General features: G+C 39.2%; 1 protein-coding gene across 1 annotated transcript in view; it reads left to right on the top strand.

Annotated features, from left to right (window-relative positions):
- Positions 1 to 3,439: 3,439 nt before the first annotated feature.
- Positions 3,440 to 18,014, top strand: part of LOC129050710 (phospholipid-transporting ATPase ABCA3-like) — a 57,074-nt gene continuing 42,499 nt past the window's right edge. Inside the window, exons 1-3 of the mRNA XM_054533576.2 lie at positions 3,440 to 3,563; positions 5,798 to 5,945; positions 11,798 to 12,046. Of these exons, the coding sequence (XP_054389551.1) occupies positions 5,925 to 5,945; positions 11,798 to 12,046 (270 nt within the window). The 5' untranslated portion in view covers positions 3,440 to 3,563; positions 5,798 to 5,924. The remainder of the gene's footprint in view (positions 3,564 to 5,797; positions 5,946 to 11,797; positions 12,047 to 18,014) is intronic.

Genomic DNA, 18,014 nt, shown 5'->3' on the forward strand with positions numbered 1-18,014 from the left:
TTGTGTCTCTATCTCCTTCAGTTCTGCTCTGATCTTAGTTATTTCTTGCCTTCTGCTAGCTTTTGAATGTGTTTGCTCTTGCTTCTCTAGTGCTTTTAATTGTGATGTTAGGGTGTCGATTTTAGATCTTTCCTGCTTTCTCTTGTGGGCATTTAGTGCTATAAATTTCCCTCTACACACTGCTTTAAATGTGTCCCAGAGATTCTGGTATGTGTGTCTTCATTCTCATTGGTTTCAAAGAACATCTTTATTTCTGCCTTCATTTCATTATTTACCCAGTAGTAATTCAGGAGCAGGTTGTTCAGTTTCCATGTAGTTGAGCGGTTTTGAGTGAGTTTCTTAATCCTGAGTTCTAATGTGATTGCACTGTGGTCTGAGAGACAGTTTGTTGTGATTTCTGTTCTTTTACATTTGCTGAGGAGTGCTTTACTTCCAATTATGTGGTCAATTTTAGAATAAGTGCAATGTGGTGCTGAGAAGAATGTATATTCTGTTGATTTGGGATGAAGAGTTCTGTAGATGTCTATTAGGTCTGCTTGGTGCAGAGCTGAGTTCAAGTTCTGGATATCCTTGTTAACCTTCTGTCTTGTTGATCTGTCTCATATTGACAGTGGGGTGTTAAAGTCTCCCATTATTATTGTGTGGGAGTCTAAGTCTCTTTGTAGGTCTCTAAGGACTTGCTTTATGAATCTAGGTGCTCCTGTATTGGGTGCATATATATTTAGGATAGTTAGCTCTTCTTGTTGAATTGATCCCTTTACCATTATGTAATGGCCTTCTTTGTGTCTTTTGATCTTTGTTGGTTTAAAGTCTGTTTTGTCAGAGACTAGGATTGCAACCCGTGCTTTTTTTTGTTTTCCATTTGCTTGTTAGATCTTCCTCCATCCCTTTATTTTGAGCCTCTGTGTGTCTTTGCACTTGAGATGGGTCTCCTGAATACAGCACACTGATGGGTCTTGACTGTTTATCCAATTTGCCAGTCTGTGTCTTTTAATTGGGGCATTTAGCCCATTTACATTTAAGGTTAATATTATGTGTGCATTTGATCCTGTATGATGTTAGCTGATTATTTTGCCCGTTTAATGGCTGCAGTTTCTTCCTAGCATTGATGGTCTTTACAATTTGGCATGTTTTTGCAGTGGCTGGTACCAGTTGTTCCTTTCCATATTTAGTGCTTCCTTCAGGAGCTCTTGTAAGGTAGGCCTGGTGGTGACAAAATCTCTCAGCATTTGCTTGTCAGTAAAGGATTTTATTTCTCCTTCACTTATGAAGCTTAGTTTGGCGGATATGAAATTCTGGGTTGAAAATTCTTTTCTTTAAGAATGTTGAATATTGGTCCCCACTCTCTTCTGGCCTGTAGGGTTTCTGCCAAGAGATCTGCTATTAGTCTGATTGGCTTCCCTTTGTGGGTAACCCAGCCTTTTTTCTCTGGCTGCCCTTAACATTTTTTCCTTCATTTCAACCTTGGTGAATCTGACAATTATGTGTTTTGGGGTTGCTTTTCTCAAGGAGTATCTTTGTGGTGTTCTCTGTATTTTCTGAATTTGAATGTTGGCCTGCCTTGCTAGGTTGGGGAAGTTCTCCTGGATAATATCCTGAAGAGTGTTTTCCAACCTGGTTCCATTCTCCCCATCACTTTCAAGTACACCAATCAAACATAGATTTGGTCTTTTCACATAGTCCCATATTTCTTGGAGGTTTTGTTCGTTTCTTTTTATCTTTTTTCTCTAACCTTGTCTTCTCACTTTATTTCATTAATTTGATCTTCAGTCACTGGTACCCTTTCTTCCACTTGATCGAATCAGCTATTGAAGCTTGTGCATGAATCGTGAAGTTCTCGTGCCATGGTTTTTAGATCCATCAGGTCATTTAAGGTCTTCTCTACACTGTTTATTCTAGTTAGCCATTCGTCTAACCTTTCTTCATGGTTTTTAGCTTCCCTGCGATGGGTTCGAACGTCCTCCTTTAGCTTGGAGAAGTTTGTTATTACCGACCTTCTGAAGCCTACTTCTGTCAACTCGTCAAAGTCATTCTCCATCCAGCTTTGTTCCATTGCTGGCGAGGAGCTGCGATCCTTTGGAGAAGAAGAGGTGCTCTGATTTTTAGAATTTTCAGCTTTCTGCTCTGGTTTCTCCCCATCTTTGTGGTTTTATCTACCTTTGGTCTTTGATGTTGGTGACCTACAGATGGGGTTTTGGTGTAGATGTTCTTTTTGTTGATGTTGATGCTATTCCTTTCTGTTTGTTAGTTTTCCTTCTAACAGTCAGGACCCTCAGCTGCAGGTCTGTTGGACTTTCCTGGAGGTCCACTCCAGACCCTCTTTGCCTGGGTATCACCAGCGGAGGCTGCAGAACGGCAAATATTGCTGCCTGATCCTTCCTCTGGAAGCTTCATCCCAGAGGGGCACCCAACTATATGAGGTGTCTGTTGGCTCCTACTGGGAACTGTCTCCCAGTTAGGCTACACAGGGGCCAGGGACCCACTTGAGGAGGCAGTCTGTCCATTCTCAGAGCCCAAACGCCATGCTGGGAAAACCACTGCTCTCTTCAGAGCTGTCAGACAGGGACGTTTAAGTCTGCAAATGTTGTCTGCTGCATTTTGTTCAGTGAAGTCCTGCCCACAGAGGTAGAGTCTAGAGGCAGTAGGGCTTGCTGAGGGGCAGTTTGAGCTTCCCAGCCGCTTTGTTTACCTACTCAAGCCTCAGCAATGGCGACACCCGTCCCCCAGCCAGGCTGCCACCTCACAGTTCCATCTCAGACTGCTGCGCTAGCAGTGAGCAAGGCTCCATAGGCATGGGATCCGCCGAGCCAGGCACGGGAGAGAGTCTCCTTGTCTGCCGGTTGCTAAGACCTTAGGGAAAGTGCGGTATTTGGGTGGGAGTTTCCTCTTTTTCCAGGTACAGTCTGTCATGGCTTCCCTTGGCTAGGAAAGGGAAATCCCCTGACCCCTTGTGCTTCCTGGGTAAGGCGACACCCTGCCCTGCTTCAGCTCACCCTCCATGGGCTGCACCCACTGTCCAACCAGTCCTAATGAGATGAACCCGTCTTCTGCATCTATCATGCTGGAAGCTGCAAACTAGAGCTGTTCCTATTCAGTCATCTTGGAATGGATCAGCTAAGATGGAACTTTCAAAACACTGTTTTTGATAAAGGAAGCATCCTTTATCCCTTGGTTTACTTAAATGTATTATAACAATTCATTATGATTTTAAACTTGTGGTCAAATTTTTTTAAACCCCTAGCACTTTTATGCACTCCAAGTATCCATTAGTTCATTATGCCAATGTTTCAGCAATAGTGTTTTGAAATTTATTAACAATATTTTGATAGCCTTTTATCCATGTAAAATAGTATCCCATTTTACATGTAGGAAGAGCTAACATATATTTTGCTCTTATATGGACAACTAGCATATTAGACTTTTGTCTCTCTACAGTTCTAGGCTTTTCCTCAGAAGAAGAATTTGAAGATTACGTTAAGCAAATAAATAACTCTAAAAACGTTCTGGCTGCTATTGTTTTTGACCATGACTTCAAAAATAGCAGTGATCCCCTGCCATTGAAGGTGAGAAAGTTTTATGCAGAAACCTCATATTTCTACTTCTGGTCTCCAGAGATTTAATGAGGTAGAGGTATTGTTCGTTATTCCATTTTGTAAGTGGAGAGACCATAGCTTTCCCGAGATCATAGTGCTTATGTGTGGTAGAGCAGGGATTGGAATCCAGATCTAACTAACTTCAGTGTCTGTGCATTAATTTAGCCAGTGCTTCATGCTGATGAGGAAGGAATTGTATTCACCACCTACCAGGCTTTATTCACAAACTGGACTCATAGGAAACACTGACAATTGTGGACATTGCCTGTGCCATTGTATCTGGTAGGGCAACTGGCTGTAGCCCTACAGATGATGGTAAAGAAAATGCACATTTCCTGGGACAAAATGCCTGATGCAATAAATAAAACATACGCATCTTCATTAGCAGGGAACACAACATGAAATATTTCCTTTTCCTTTTGAGTGAATCTCATAATCTCTCTTCTAATTATAAATAAAGAAAATAACTCTAGGGCTTAAGCAGGCTGAATCAAAATTAGAACATCTGCAAACACCAAGGAAGATTCTGATAATAACTCCCCAAGGAGGAGAAGCAAGGACAGTGCTTTGAACTTGGGGTCTCTGGTGTTGAGTAAAATAACCAAAGTACAACATATAGATATGCCCAGAGCCAAAATTCTGCATTTAGGATACAGATGATTGTCAATGGAACAAAAAAGTAAGGAAAACTGCCAGATTTTAACTAGGGTAATAGGTATCCTTTCATTCCACCCCATAACTTCCTCCATATAGGTCAATGTCCCTCAAGATGGTGACTCATTGTAAACTGATGCTGATCTAGGCTCAATGGTGTACACTGGACTTGGCAATTTAAATTTAAATTGGTGCAATTGGAAACTTCACCTCTTCTGTCTGGCGTGGTCTCCCTCGCCCTGCCCTATATTTGGCTTGCACATGCTTACCTTGTGCACCTGCTGCTGTGACTTTGTCTGTGTTGCCTCTTATGACCACACGTACCCCTTCCTTCCTACATCCTTCCATGAATACCTTAACCATGTGTCTATCACTGAGTTTATACTACAATGTAAATCTGTAATGTTTCCTCAACTAGAATTTGAGCTCCTTGAGGAATAGGGCCTGCCTCCTTGAACATGGAATAAGTCCCTAAAACTTTTGTCTTGATAACTGAGTATATGAATATTCATCCAGACGTATGGCCTCTGCCTGTCCCTCCTACTCTTCCTGATTTCTGTGGTCTGAGCCTTCTGACTTTTGACAACTCTTGGTCCATTTGCTGCCTTTTTTTTTTTTTTTTTGAGACAGAGTCTCACTTTGTTGCCCAGGCTGGAATGCAGTGGTATGATCTTGGCCCACTGCAACCTCCACCCCCCGGGTTCAAGTGATTCTCCTGCCTCACGTCTGAAGTAGCTGGGATTACAGGCACCCGCCACCACTCCTGGCTAATTTTGTATTTTTAGTAGAGACAGGGTTTCACCATGTTGGCCAGGCTAGTTTCGAACTCATGACCTCAAGTGATCTACCCGCCTCAGTCTCCTAAAGTGCGGGGATTACAGGTGAGAGCCACCGTGCCTGGCCCGTTTTTTGTCTTTTAAAGTTAGTTAACCTCAGCATGATGTATCTTGACGTTTACTCAGTTCTCCAAAATTAGTACTACCTTTTCATTTAATAATTAGATTATACAACACTCCACACTGAGATCTTATCACATTCCTCCTCCATGCTCATATCAGAGTCTTCCTTATGTTATCATTGCTTTTAAGAGAAGAGATTTTCCTCTTAGAACACTACACTTGACTGACATAAAGGGAAGGAAAATTAATAATGCCTTTTGGTACATTTCATTTTAGTATGCAGCCAGCTGTCTGTTTAGGGAAAAAACATTCATAATTATGTAAAAGTTACCGCATATTTTCTTACCACAAGCCTGCAGTATACATCTAAGTGTTGCTGACACCTCAATAAAAAATTTCGCAAAATTAACAGAGGATAGATTTAAAGGAGGTGGGCTTGAGTTTAGATGTAGTCAGAGCATGGGTGCCTTAGGACAAATTTTCTCTCACTTCCGGATGTTCAGAATATACTTCAGCCTCATCAGGCAGTCTACCTCAAAATCACATATTCCCAGTTGTACTTTAACTTTCTTTTGTTTCTGATGATTCTTTAATTAGTTTTGGGTGGGGGGGAGTTCTTTGATATTGATTGTTTCTTATTGCTCCTTCTAGGTAAAATATTACCTGCGTTTTAATAATGAAAAGAAGAGCAATATGCTGTACAGTATTTATGAAGAAGAAGGCTGGTTGACAAATTTTCTCTTTCCACCTGTCCCTTCGTTGGGACCCAGAAACTGTGATGAAAATGGAGGGAGTCCTGGTAAGCAGATCTTTATTCTTTTTTTTTTTTTTTTAGAATTATTTTATTATTATTATTATTATTATTATACTTTAGGTTTTATGGTACATGTGCGCAATGTGCAGGTAAGTTACATATGTATACATGTGCCATGCTGGTGCGCTGCACCCACTAACTCGTCATCTAGCATTAGGTATATCTCCCAGTGCTATCCCTCCCCCCTCCCCCCACCCCACAACAGTCCCTGAAGTGTGATGTTCCCCTTCCTGTGTCCATGTGTTCTCATTGTTCAATTCCCACCTATGAGTGAGAATATGTGGTGTTTGGTTTTTTGTTCTTGCGATAGTTTACTGAGAATGATGATTTCCAATTTCATCCATGTCCCTACAAAGGACATGAACTCATCATTTTTTATGGCTGCATAGTATTCCATGGTGTATATGTGCCACATTTTCTTAATCCAGTCTATCATTGTTGGACAATTGGGTTGGTTCCAAGTCTTTGCTGTTGTGAATAATGCTGCAATAAACATACGTGTGCCTGTGTCTTTATAGCAGCATGATTTATAGTCCTTTGGGTATATACCCAGTAATGGGATGGCTGGGTCAAATGGTATTTCTAGTTCTAGATCCCTGAGGAATCTCCACACTGACTTCCACAAGGGTTGAACTAGTTTACAGTCCCACCAACAGTGTAAAAGTGTTCCTATTTCTCCACATCCTCTCCAGCACCTGTTGTTTCCTGACTTTTTAATGATTGCCATTCTAACTGGTGTGAGATGGTATCTCATTGTGGTTTTGATTTTCATTTCTCTGATGGCCAGTGATGGTGAGCATTTTTTCATGTGTTTTTTGGCTGCATAAATGTCTTCTTTTGAGAAGTGTCTGTTCATGTCCTTCGCCCACTTTTTGATGGGGTTGTTTGTTTTTTTCTTATAAATTTGTTTGAGTTCATTGTAGATTCTGGATATTAGCCCTTTGTCAGATGAGTAGGTTGCAAAAATTTTCTCCCATTTTGTAGGTTGGCTGTTCACTCTGATGGTAGTTTCCTTTGCTGTGCAGAAGCTCTTTAGTTTAATGAGATCCCATTTGTCAATTTTGGCTTTTGTTGCCATTGCTTTTGGTGTTTTAGACATGAAGTCCTTGCCCATGCCTATGTCCTGAATGGTAATGCCTAGGTTTTCTTCTAGGGTTTTTATGGTTTTAGGTCTAACATTTAAGTCTTTAATCCATCTTGAATTGATTTTTGTATAAGGTGTAGGGAAGGGATCCAGTTTCAGCTTTCTACATATGGCTAGCCAGTTTTCCCAGCACCATTTATTAAATAGGGAATCCTTTCCCCATTTCTTGTTTTTGTCAGGTTTGTCAAAGATCAGATAGTTGTAGATATGTGGCATTATTTCTGACGGCTCTGTTCTGTTCCATTGATCTATATCTCTGTTTTGGTACCAGTACCATGCTGTTTTGGTTACTGTAGCCTTGTAGTATAGTTTGAAGTCAGTTAGTGTGATGCCTCCAGGTTTCTTCTTTTGGCTTAGGATTGACTTGGCGATGCGGGCTCTTTTTTGGTTCCATATGAACTTTAAAGTAGTTTTTTCCAATTCTGTGAAGAAAGTCATTGGTGGCTTGATGGGGATAGCATTGAATCTGTAAATTACCTTGGGAAGGGCAGAGACACAACAAAAAAAGATAATTTTAGACCAATATCCTTGATGAACATTGATGCAAAAATCCTCAATAAAATACTGGCAAACAGAATCCAGCAGCACATCAAAAAGCTTATCCACCATGATCAAGTGGGCTTCATCCCTGGGATGCAAGGCTGGTTCAATATACGCAAATCAATAAATGTAATCCGGCATATAAACAGAACCAAAGACAAAAACCACATGATTATCTCAATAGATGCAGAAAAGGCCTTTGACAAAATTCAACAACCCTTCATGCTAAAAACTCTCAATAAATTAGGTATTGATGGGACGTATCTCAAAATAATAAGAGCTATCTATGACAAACCCACAGCCAATATCATACTGAATGGGCAAAAACTGGAAGCATTCCCTTTGAAAACTGGCACAAGACAGGGATGCCCTCTCTCACCACTCCTATTCAACATAGTGTTGGAAGTTCTGGCCAGGGCAATCAGGCAGGAGAAGGAAATCAAGGGTATTCAATTAGGAAAAGAGGAAGTCAAATTGTCCCTGTTTGCAGATGACATGATAGTATATCTAGAAAACCCCATCATCTCAGCCCAAAATCTCCTTAAGCTGATAAGCAACTTCAGCAAAGTCTCAGGATACAAAATCAATGTACAAAAATCACAAGCATTCTTATACACCAATAACAGACAAACAGAGAGCCAAATCATGAGGGAACTCCCATTCACAATTGCTTCAAAGAGAATAAAATACCTAGGAATCCAACTTACAAGGGATGTGAAGGACCTCTTCAAGGAGAACTACAAACCACTGCTCAAGGAAATAAAAGAGGATACAAACAAATGGAAGAACATTCCATGCTCATGGGTAGGAAGAATCAATATCGTGAAAATGGCCATCCTTCCCAAGCAGATCTTTATTCTTAATATCCCAGTCATATAGGACGAGCCATTAGGTATTTATACTTCTGTTTCTTTACTCTTGCAGTGCAAGCTGCTTATTTTTAACTTACTATTTTGGTGATTTTTAAATGTGTCCAAAACCCCATATGAAAAATCCTATATACTTGAACAACGTTTTTATTGCCTTTTATCCTTTCCTGGTCGTTACCGTTGTATATCTTTATATTTTCATGTAGCTTAATTGTGAACTTTTGACTTACATGACGTAATGAACATTTGTAGGTACTGACACAGCCTGATTAATTGTAACTGTGTGTTATTCTGTTGGATTGATGAGTGATTTTTAATATAACTATAGTAATTTAAAAATTTCAACTTACTATACAGCCTACCATTTACAAGAATTTAGTGTGGGGGCTTTGCTTTTACCAATAACTTTGCAAATTTACCTTGAGGAAACTATTCAACCAAAGAAATAAACTGATTAACTTAGCATAATTCTTAAAAATTTGTAATGACCTACGTCTTAGGCATGGTAAGTTAATAGTACAAATATAATTTGACAGAACATTGTGCAGTCATTAAAATACTCATGAGATCTTTTTGTAAAAGCAAAGTTCAGAACTGTATTATCAAATTATAGCTATGTTAACTGCATATTCATCAGCGTAAAACTGGGACAGATACCCAAATATGAAAACAATTGCTGTGTTAGGGTGGCAGAATTGTGATGCATGTTATTCTCTTTAAAAATAATTTCAGGCCAGGTGTGGTGGCTCACACCTGTAATCCCAGCAATTTGGGAGGCCGAAGTAGGTGGATCACTTGAGGTCAGGAGTTCAAGACCAGCCTGGCCAACATGATGAAACCCTGTCTCCAATAAAAGTACAAAAATTAGCTGGGTGTAGTGGCGGGCACCTGTAATGCCACCTACTTGGGAGGCTAAGGCAGGAGAATCACTTGAACCTGGGAGGCGGAGGTTGCAGTGAGCCAAGATCACGCCACTGCACTCCAGCCTGGGCAACAGAGCAAGACTCTGTCTCAAAAAAAAAATTAATAATCATAATAATTTTCAAATATTATTTTTCCAGTCATAAAATTTGAAATGAAATCTTATGCCTCTTCCAAATTATGTTACTTCATTATAACCTTTGTCTACTAGTAAGAAAACATTAAACCCAAATTGTGGAACATTCTCCAAAATGGCTGACCAATATTCTTAAAAACTCTCATGGTCATGAAAAACAAGGAAAGAATGAGAAACTTTAGCAGCTCAGAGGAGACTATGGAGATGTGACAGCTAAATGCAATGCAGCATTCTGAATGGGATCCTAGAACAGCAAAAAAAAAAAAGACATTCGGGAAAAACTGGTAAAACATGACGAAACTCCGTTTCTACAAAAAATACCAAAAAAAAAAAAAAATTAACTGGCACAGTGGCATGTGCCTGTAGTCCCAGCTACTAGAGAGGATGAGGCGAGAGAATTGCTTGAGCCCAGGAGGTGGAGGTTGCAGTGAACCTAGATCGCGCCACTGCACTCCAGCCTGGGCAACAGAGTGAGACATTGGCTCCAAACAAAAACAAAAACACAAAAAACCTCAGCATGCTATTTTAGAGAAATTGACAAGTTTATTCTAAAATTTACATGGAAATGAAAAGAATCTGGGTTGGGAACAGGCCCCCAAATCTGGCCATAAAGAAAATCTCTGCAGCACTGTGACATGTTCGTAATGACCATGACGCCCACGCTGAAGGTTGTGGGTTTACCGGATTGAGGGCAACGAACACCTAGCCCACCCATGGCGGAAAACTGCTTAAGACATTCCTAAGCCACAAACAATAGCAAGCGCGATCTGTGCCTTAGGGACATGTTCATGCTGAAGATAACTAGCCAGACCCATCCCTTTATTTTGGCCCATCCCTTTATTTCCCATAAGAAATGCTTTTAGTTAATCTATAATCTATAGAAACAATGCTTATCACTGGCTTGCTGTCAATAAATATGTGGGTAAATCTCTGTTCGAGGCTTTCAGCTCTGAAGGCTGTGAGACCCCTGATTTCCCACTCCACATGCTATATTTCTGTATGTGTGTCTTTAATTCCTCTAGTGCTGCTGGGTTAGGGTCTCCACGACCGAGCTGGTCTCGGCAGATCTGAGTTAGGAAAAATAATCTTGGGAAAGAACAATGTCAGCGGACATATTCTGCCTGATTTCAAGATTTTTTGTAAAACTATAGTAATTAAGACGTTGTCATATAGGTGTGAGGATGAACAGATAGACCAACAGAAAGAATAGGATGTCTGGAAATATACACATATGGTCGCAGGGTTTTCTACAAAACTGCAGTATGATTCACTGGGGAAAGAAAATCTTCTCAACGACTTTTGCTGGAGTAACTTGGTATTCCTATGGAAAGAATGAATCTTGATCACTTCCTTACACCCTACACAAAATTAATTAATTTAGGATGATCCTAAAGCGAAAATGATAAAGCTTCTGTGGCAACATTGATGAGAATATCTTTATGATTTGATGGTAGGCAGTGATTTGTTAGGGCACAAAAGGCACTTTTGAAAAAAATTGAAAAAAGAAGAAATGGATAAATAGGACTTTATCAAAGTTAAATGCTTCTCATATTTAAGACACTATTAAATAAAAAGGCAAGATTGCTAGGGGAGAAAATATGCACAATGTGTGTATCTGACACAGGAAAAGCACTCAGAGTATATCAAGGACCTATGTAAATTAATAGAAAAAATAGTTTTTAGATGTTGTGGCAATGCTAAATTTCTATGCAAGTTTTAAGTCTTTGTCCTTAATTTCTGTGTTCAATTCACGTACTGGTAAGAAACTATTTGCATACTGTCACCAAAGAACCACACTTGGTTTATCACTGGCTATCAGACATCAGCTCATGTATGTCACTCAGCTGTGGCACTTCAGCATCACTCACTGATGTCACTTAGTTGTATGAGCTTCATTTCTCTCTTCAAGTGTCCAGGATACAGAATCAAAGTCTTTACCTATCCAATAATTAATCCAATTCTCACTTATTTAAATTAATTGAAATTGCAGAAAGCAGCTCTCCAATTTCATGCAATATTTCACTTTTGGTAAGCTGGGGGTTAGGATCATTTTAGAAAGTATTATGCATTTGTGTGGCAAAACCATGATAGCTGCTGTGAAATTTAGACTATCAGAAGAGACTCATTACACTTAGCTTTATCTCTGACATACGTTAATTCCCTGTCTTTGTTCAGCTTAGCTGTTTTTTGGTCTATTGTACTTATCAATCTTTGTTTTCTCATGTAGGGTACATCAGTGAAGGGTTCCTGTTTATGCAACACTCCCTGGATAAGGCCATCATGCGGCCAAGCTGCAGAAACGCTGTTTAACAGTGTCAACGTTTTTGTTCAGAGATTTTCCTACCCGTCGTATTACCATGATTTCTTCTCTGTGTTTTCTGGAATTTTCATTCCTTTAGTACTTGTGTCTATCTTCTCTCTGAATCATCTTACCCTTGTTCAATCCCTTGTGTGGGAAAAGGAAAATCGACTGAAGGTAACTCCCCTTTTCTTGTGGTAGATGAAGCTTCTATAGAAAATTCTGAGTGTATGGGGCAAATTTCTGTGGAAGGTTCAATTATTTCTATATGGTCAACACTGATGGATGGTTGTGTTTCAGTAGCAGGCAAGAACTGAGCACTTAGGCTTCTTGGCAATATTATATAACTTTGTTTTTATTAGAATGCTAGGTATAGTTTTCATTTTAGTTCTAGAAGTCTACTTCACAAGAATATTACAGTTAGAATTTAAATGCCAAATGCCCTAAAATCTCTCTGGAATAAAGTAATAATCAACTGGACTCTTGGAATTATATCTAAATGAATTCAGATACAATTCAATTCCTATATTCTATGATGCTGTGATTTTTATTTATTTATTCTTTATTTATTTATTTTGAGACTGAATCTCACTTTGTCACCCAGGCTGGAGTGCAGTGGTGTGATGTCAGCTCACTGCAACCCCCACCTCCCAGGTTAAAGCAATTCTTATGCCTCAGCCTCCCGAGTAGCTTGGATTACAGGTGTGAGCCACCATGCCTAGCTAACTTTTCTTTTGTATTTTTAGTAGAGATGGGGTTTCACCATGTTGGCCAGGCTTGTCTCCAACTCCGGACCTCAGGTGATCCATCTGCCTCGGCCTCCCAAAGTGCTGGGATTACAAGCCTGAGCCACCATGCCCGATCGATGCTGTGATTTTTTAAAATCAAATTTCTGATCCCTGGATTGTTTAAAATATATGACTTCTTATTGTCCCCTCCAGTATTATGTCTTAGCCCAGAATATGTTGTCTTCAAAATCCAGTCATCATCAGCCATTTAACCAATGATTCATTCAATGATTATTTATTTATTCATTATTGACTTATTAAGTATCTACTTTGTTTCAGGGACCCTGATAAATCATAGGTTTGAATCCTTGGCCGTATTACTCATTATCTCTGTAACATGGCATATATAACTTTTCTAGCTTATTTTCTCAGATGTAAGTTGACACTAATAATACCTAACATGCAGGGCCGACTTGATATTGGTGAGATATTACCTGGAAAATTATCACCCTCCAATCACCCAGACCTACTCCTGCAAGGCAGAAATAGGGAAATTCACGTACAGTGTTTTGTACAGTGCCTGGCACATAGCAGGGGCCCAATAACTTTGGGCTTCAGCTATTAGTATCAATGTTCTCTCCATTTCGCTGATCTCTTCTGTATCGTCAAAGGTCATGTCATTTTCTTTCTTTCCTTCATGAGTGGCAACACCACTGTACAGATCAGGTTCATGTTACTTCTCACTAGCTCTTCTCGTCTCCTTACCCACTCACTCACCCACTAATCTACCTCACACATTGTTGCCAGGGTAATTATCCTGTAACACAGATGGCTAGAAATAATTTCAGAAATTGATTTGTTCTATTGTCTGCTGAATAAAATCCATTTAAGCAAAGGGATTTCCTAAGATTTAGCACCTAACTACTTCCTATTTTGTTGTTGTTGTTTACCCCAGTAACTCCCTTTTCTTCCAGCGAAAATGAACGGCTGATTTTCAAGCTTGCTTATGTTTATTTCTTCTGATTGTAATGCCTTTCTTTCTCTTCTCTGATTGGTGAACACAGTTAACTTTCTGCCTTATCCTTCACAGTCGCCATCTCCTTGTTGATGTTTATCTTTAATTCTCAACAATTATTTAATCCTTTTTCCTTGTGTCGCCCAGAGGATGTTATACAGACTTCATTCATATGACTTATGCTATTTATTCTTTAATTTTTTAAATTTAAGCCTGTCATACATACACAGAAAAGTACACAAATCATAAGTGTATGGTTAAACCAATTTATCATAAAGAAAGTAACCCCATTTTGTTACGGCTCTGTTAAGAAATAAAACAAAGCCAGGTGCGGTAGCTCATACCTGTAATCCCAACACTTTGGGAAGCCAAGGCAGGTGGATCATGAGGTCAGGAGTTTGAGACCAGCCTGGCCAACATGGTGAATCCCCAGGTCTACTAAAAATACAAAAATTAGCCAGTTGTGGTGGCACATGCCTGTAATCCCAGCTACTCAGGAGGCTGAGGCAGGAGAATTGTTTGAACCCGGGAGGTGGAGGTTGCAGTGAGCCGAGATCGCGCCACTGCACTTTAGCCTGGGTGACAGAGCAAGACTCTGTCTCAAATAATAATAATAATAATAACACTGCCAGCACTGCAGGTGTCCCCTTGTGTACCCTCCAAATAACTTTTCCAAAAATATACACTAACATGAGTTAACTTTGTCTGTTTTTGAACTTAAAATAAATGGAATCATGCATTATATTATTTTGCATCTGCATGAGTCATTCAATTAAATATGTAGCTATAGTTCATTTATATTAGTTGAGTTCTATGATTCCATAGTATGACTGTATCACAATTTATCTATTTAACTTTGATATTTTCATTTGGATTGTTTGATGATTATTATAAGGAATGCTGCCATGAACATTTTATAGGTGTCTTTTTTGTTGAATGTTACATTGTGTATATTTGCCATTAGTAGATAATGCCAAAGTTTGCCAATAAAATTCTATCAATTTTCCCACCCACTAGCAATGCCTAAAAATTGTTTGTTCCACATCTTCACCAACATTTGGTGTTACCAGTATTTTCTAATTTTATCAGGTCTTGTGAGTGTGTCATGATATCTCATTGCTCTGGATTGTTTAGTTGCCAACCCATTTATCCTGGGAACTGTATTTCCTGGAAAATTCTTCCCCATGTGGCTCCTGTTTGAAGTTGGCCAGAAGCAAAGTGGCATGAGATTTGGGAGACTGAAGTGAAGCAGTAGGCATTACATTCTAAAAGTTGTGTTGGTAAGAGTTGGAGAGAGACAGATTTATGGTTGCAGGTGCGTTCCAGTTTGTCCTCACTCTTCTGGGCACTGTATCGAGCTCTCCTTTGCATGGTGGTTTTAATTGTAATCTTCTTAATTATTAATAAGGCTGAGCATATTATGACGCTTACTGACTATTTGAATATTCTCTTCAATGAAACGTCTGCTCACATCCCTTGATTATTTTTCCCATTCATTACATTTCTTTTTTCTTTTTTTAAGAAATGAGATCTTGGCCGGGTGCAGTGGTTCACGCCTGTAATCCCAGCACTTTGGGAGGTGGAGGCGGGCGGATCACCTGAGGTCAGGAGTTCAAGAACAGCCTGGTCAACATGCTGAAACCCCATCTCTAGTAAAAATACAAAACTTAGCCGGGCATGGTGGTGCATGCCTGTAATCCCAGCTACTCAGGAGACTGAGGTGGGAGAATCACTTGAACCCTGGAGGCAGAGATTGTAGTGAGCCAAGATCACGCCACTTCACTCCAGCCTGGGCAACAGAGCAAGACTCTGTCCAAAAAAAAAGAAAAGAAAAGAAATGGGTTCTTACTTAGGCTGACTGAGACTTTTGGGCTCAAGCAATACTCCTACCTTAGTCTCCCAAATAGCTGGGACTACAGACGTGTGCCATTGTGCCCACCTCTGTTTTTCTGTTTGTTTGGTTTCATTTGGTATTCTTTTTTTCATTTGGAGGTGTAAGAACTTCCAGTGTATTTGAAATACAATTATTTTGGTAGTTGATATGCATTGCAGATATCTTTTCCTAATGCCTTTTACTCTCACAATAGGACCCTTTAATAATTAGAAGTTCTTAATTCTAAAGCTGTTTACCCCATCTTTTTCACTATTTAACACTTTTCAGTCACCTAAATACTTACTTATTTCTCCTGTCTAATTGAAATCTTGCACCCTTTGACCAACATTTCCTCATTTCTTCCATCTCCCAGCCTCTGGCACTCACCATTCTGCTCTCTGTTTCTGTGAGTTTGATTGTTTTTGGTTCCACATATAAGTGAGATTATGCAGTATTTGTGTTTCTGTGCCTGGTTTATTTCTCTTAGCATAATGTCCTCCAGGGTCATCCATGCTGTCCCAAGTGACAGAATTTCCCTATTTTTAAAGCATGAATAAATACCATTTCATATATATATACCACATTTTCTTTATGCCTTCATTTATTTATTTATTTAAATTTTCATTTTTAGTTTTGGGGTACATGTACAGGATGTGCAGAATTGTTACATAGGTAAACATGTGCCATGGTGGTTTGCTGCACAGAGCAACCCATCACCTAGGTATTAAGCCCAGCGTACATTAACTATTTTTCCTAATGCTCTCCCTCCCCACAACACCCCACAACAGGCCCCAGTGTGTGTTGTTCCCCTCCCTGTGTCCATGTATCCATGTGTTCTCATTGTTCAGCTCCCACTTATAAGTGAGAACATGCAGTGTTTGGTTTCCTGATCCTGCATTAGTTTGATGAGGATAATGGCTTCCAGCTCCATCCATGTCCCTGCAAATGACATGATCTCCTTCCTTTTTATAGCTGCATAGTATTCCGTACATATATATGGTGTGTATGTACCATATTTTCTTTATCCAGTCTATCATTTCTATCACTGATGGGCATTTGGGTTGATTCCATGTCTTTGCTATTGTGAACAGTGCTGCAGTGAACATCTGTGTGCATGCATCTTTAAGATAGAATGATTTATATTCCTTTGGGTATATACCCAGTAATGGGATTGCTGGGTCAAATGCTATTTTTGGTTCTAGATTTTTGAGAAATCACCACACCATCTTTCACAATGGTTGAACTAATTTACATTCCCACCAACAGTGTAAAAATGTTCCTGTTTCTTTGCAGCCTCACCAGCATCTGTTGTTTCTTGACTTTTTAATAATGCCCACTCTGACTGGTGTGAGATGGTATCTCATTGTGGTTTTGATTTGCCTTTCTCTAATGATCAATGATATTGAGCTTTTTTTCATGTTTGTTGGCTGCATGAATGTGTTCTTTTGAAAAGTGTCTGTCCATGTCCTTTGCCCACTTTTTTAATGGGGTCATTTGTTTTTTTTCTTGTAAATTTGTTTGAGTTCCTTGTAGATTCTGGATATTAGACCTTTGTCAGATGGATAGATTGCAAAAATTTTCTCCCACTCTGTAGGTTGCCTGTTCACGCTGACGAAGTTTCTTGTGCTGTGCAGAAGCTCTTTAGTTTAATTAGATCCCATTTGTCAATTTTTGCTTTGGTTGCAATTTTTTTATGCCTTCATTTATTGATGGACATCTAGGTTGAGTCATACCTGGACTATTGTGAATAATGCCTCAATTAATGTGAGAGAGCAGATCTTTCCTAAACATATTAATTTTATTTCATTTGGATATATAACCAGATGGGAATACTGGATCATATGGTCATTCTATTTTTAGTTTTCTGGGGGAGCTGCATAAAGTGTTCCGTAATAGCTGTACTAATTTACATTCCCACCAACAGTGTACAAGTATTCACTTTTCTCCACATCCTCACCAACACTTGTTACCTTTTGTCTTTTGCCATTGTAACAAATGTGAGGTGATATCTCATGGTGGTTTTAATTTGCAATTTTCTAATGATTAGTGATGTTGAGCATTTTTTAAAATATGTTGGCCATTTGTATGTCTTCTTTTGAGAAATGTGTATTCAGATGCTTTGCCCATTTTAAATTGTGTTATTTGTTTTATTGCAATTGAGTTGAGTTCCTTACATAACTTGGATGTTAATTTCTTATCAGATGTCTACATTGTAAATGTTTTCCCCCAAGGTTTTCTCTTCACTCTGTGGTTTTTCATGTGTTCGTGTATGTGTGTGAGTTTCCTTTAAGAAACTTTTTAGTTGAGTGTAATCCCATTTGTCTACTTTTGTTTTTGTTTCTGGAGCTATTGGGGTCAAATCCAAAAAAAAAAAATTGTCCAGACCAATGTTATGTGGTTTTCCTTCTAGTAGTTTTATAGTTTCAGGTCTTACATTTAAATCTTTGATCTACTTTGAGTTGATTTTTGTATATGATATGAGATAAGACCAACTTCATTCTTCTGCATATGGATAGCCAATTTTCCCAG

Source organism: Pongo abelii, chromosome 18, assembly GCF_028885655.2.
Source record: "Pongo abelii isolate AG06213 chromosome 18, NHGRI_mPonAbe1-v2.0_pri, whole genome shotgun sequence".
NCBI lineage: Eukaryota > Metazoa > Chordata > Mammalia > Primates > Hominidae > Pongo > Pongo abelii.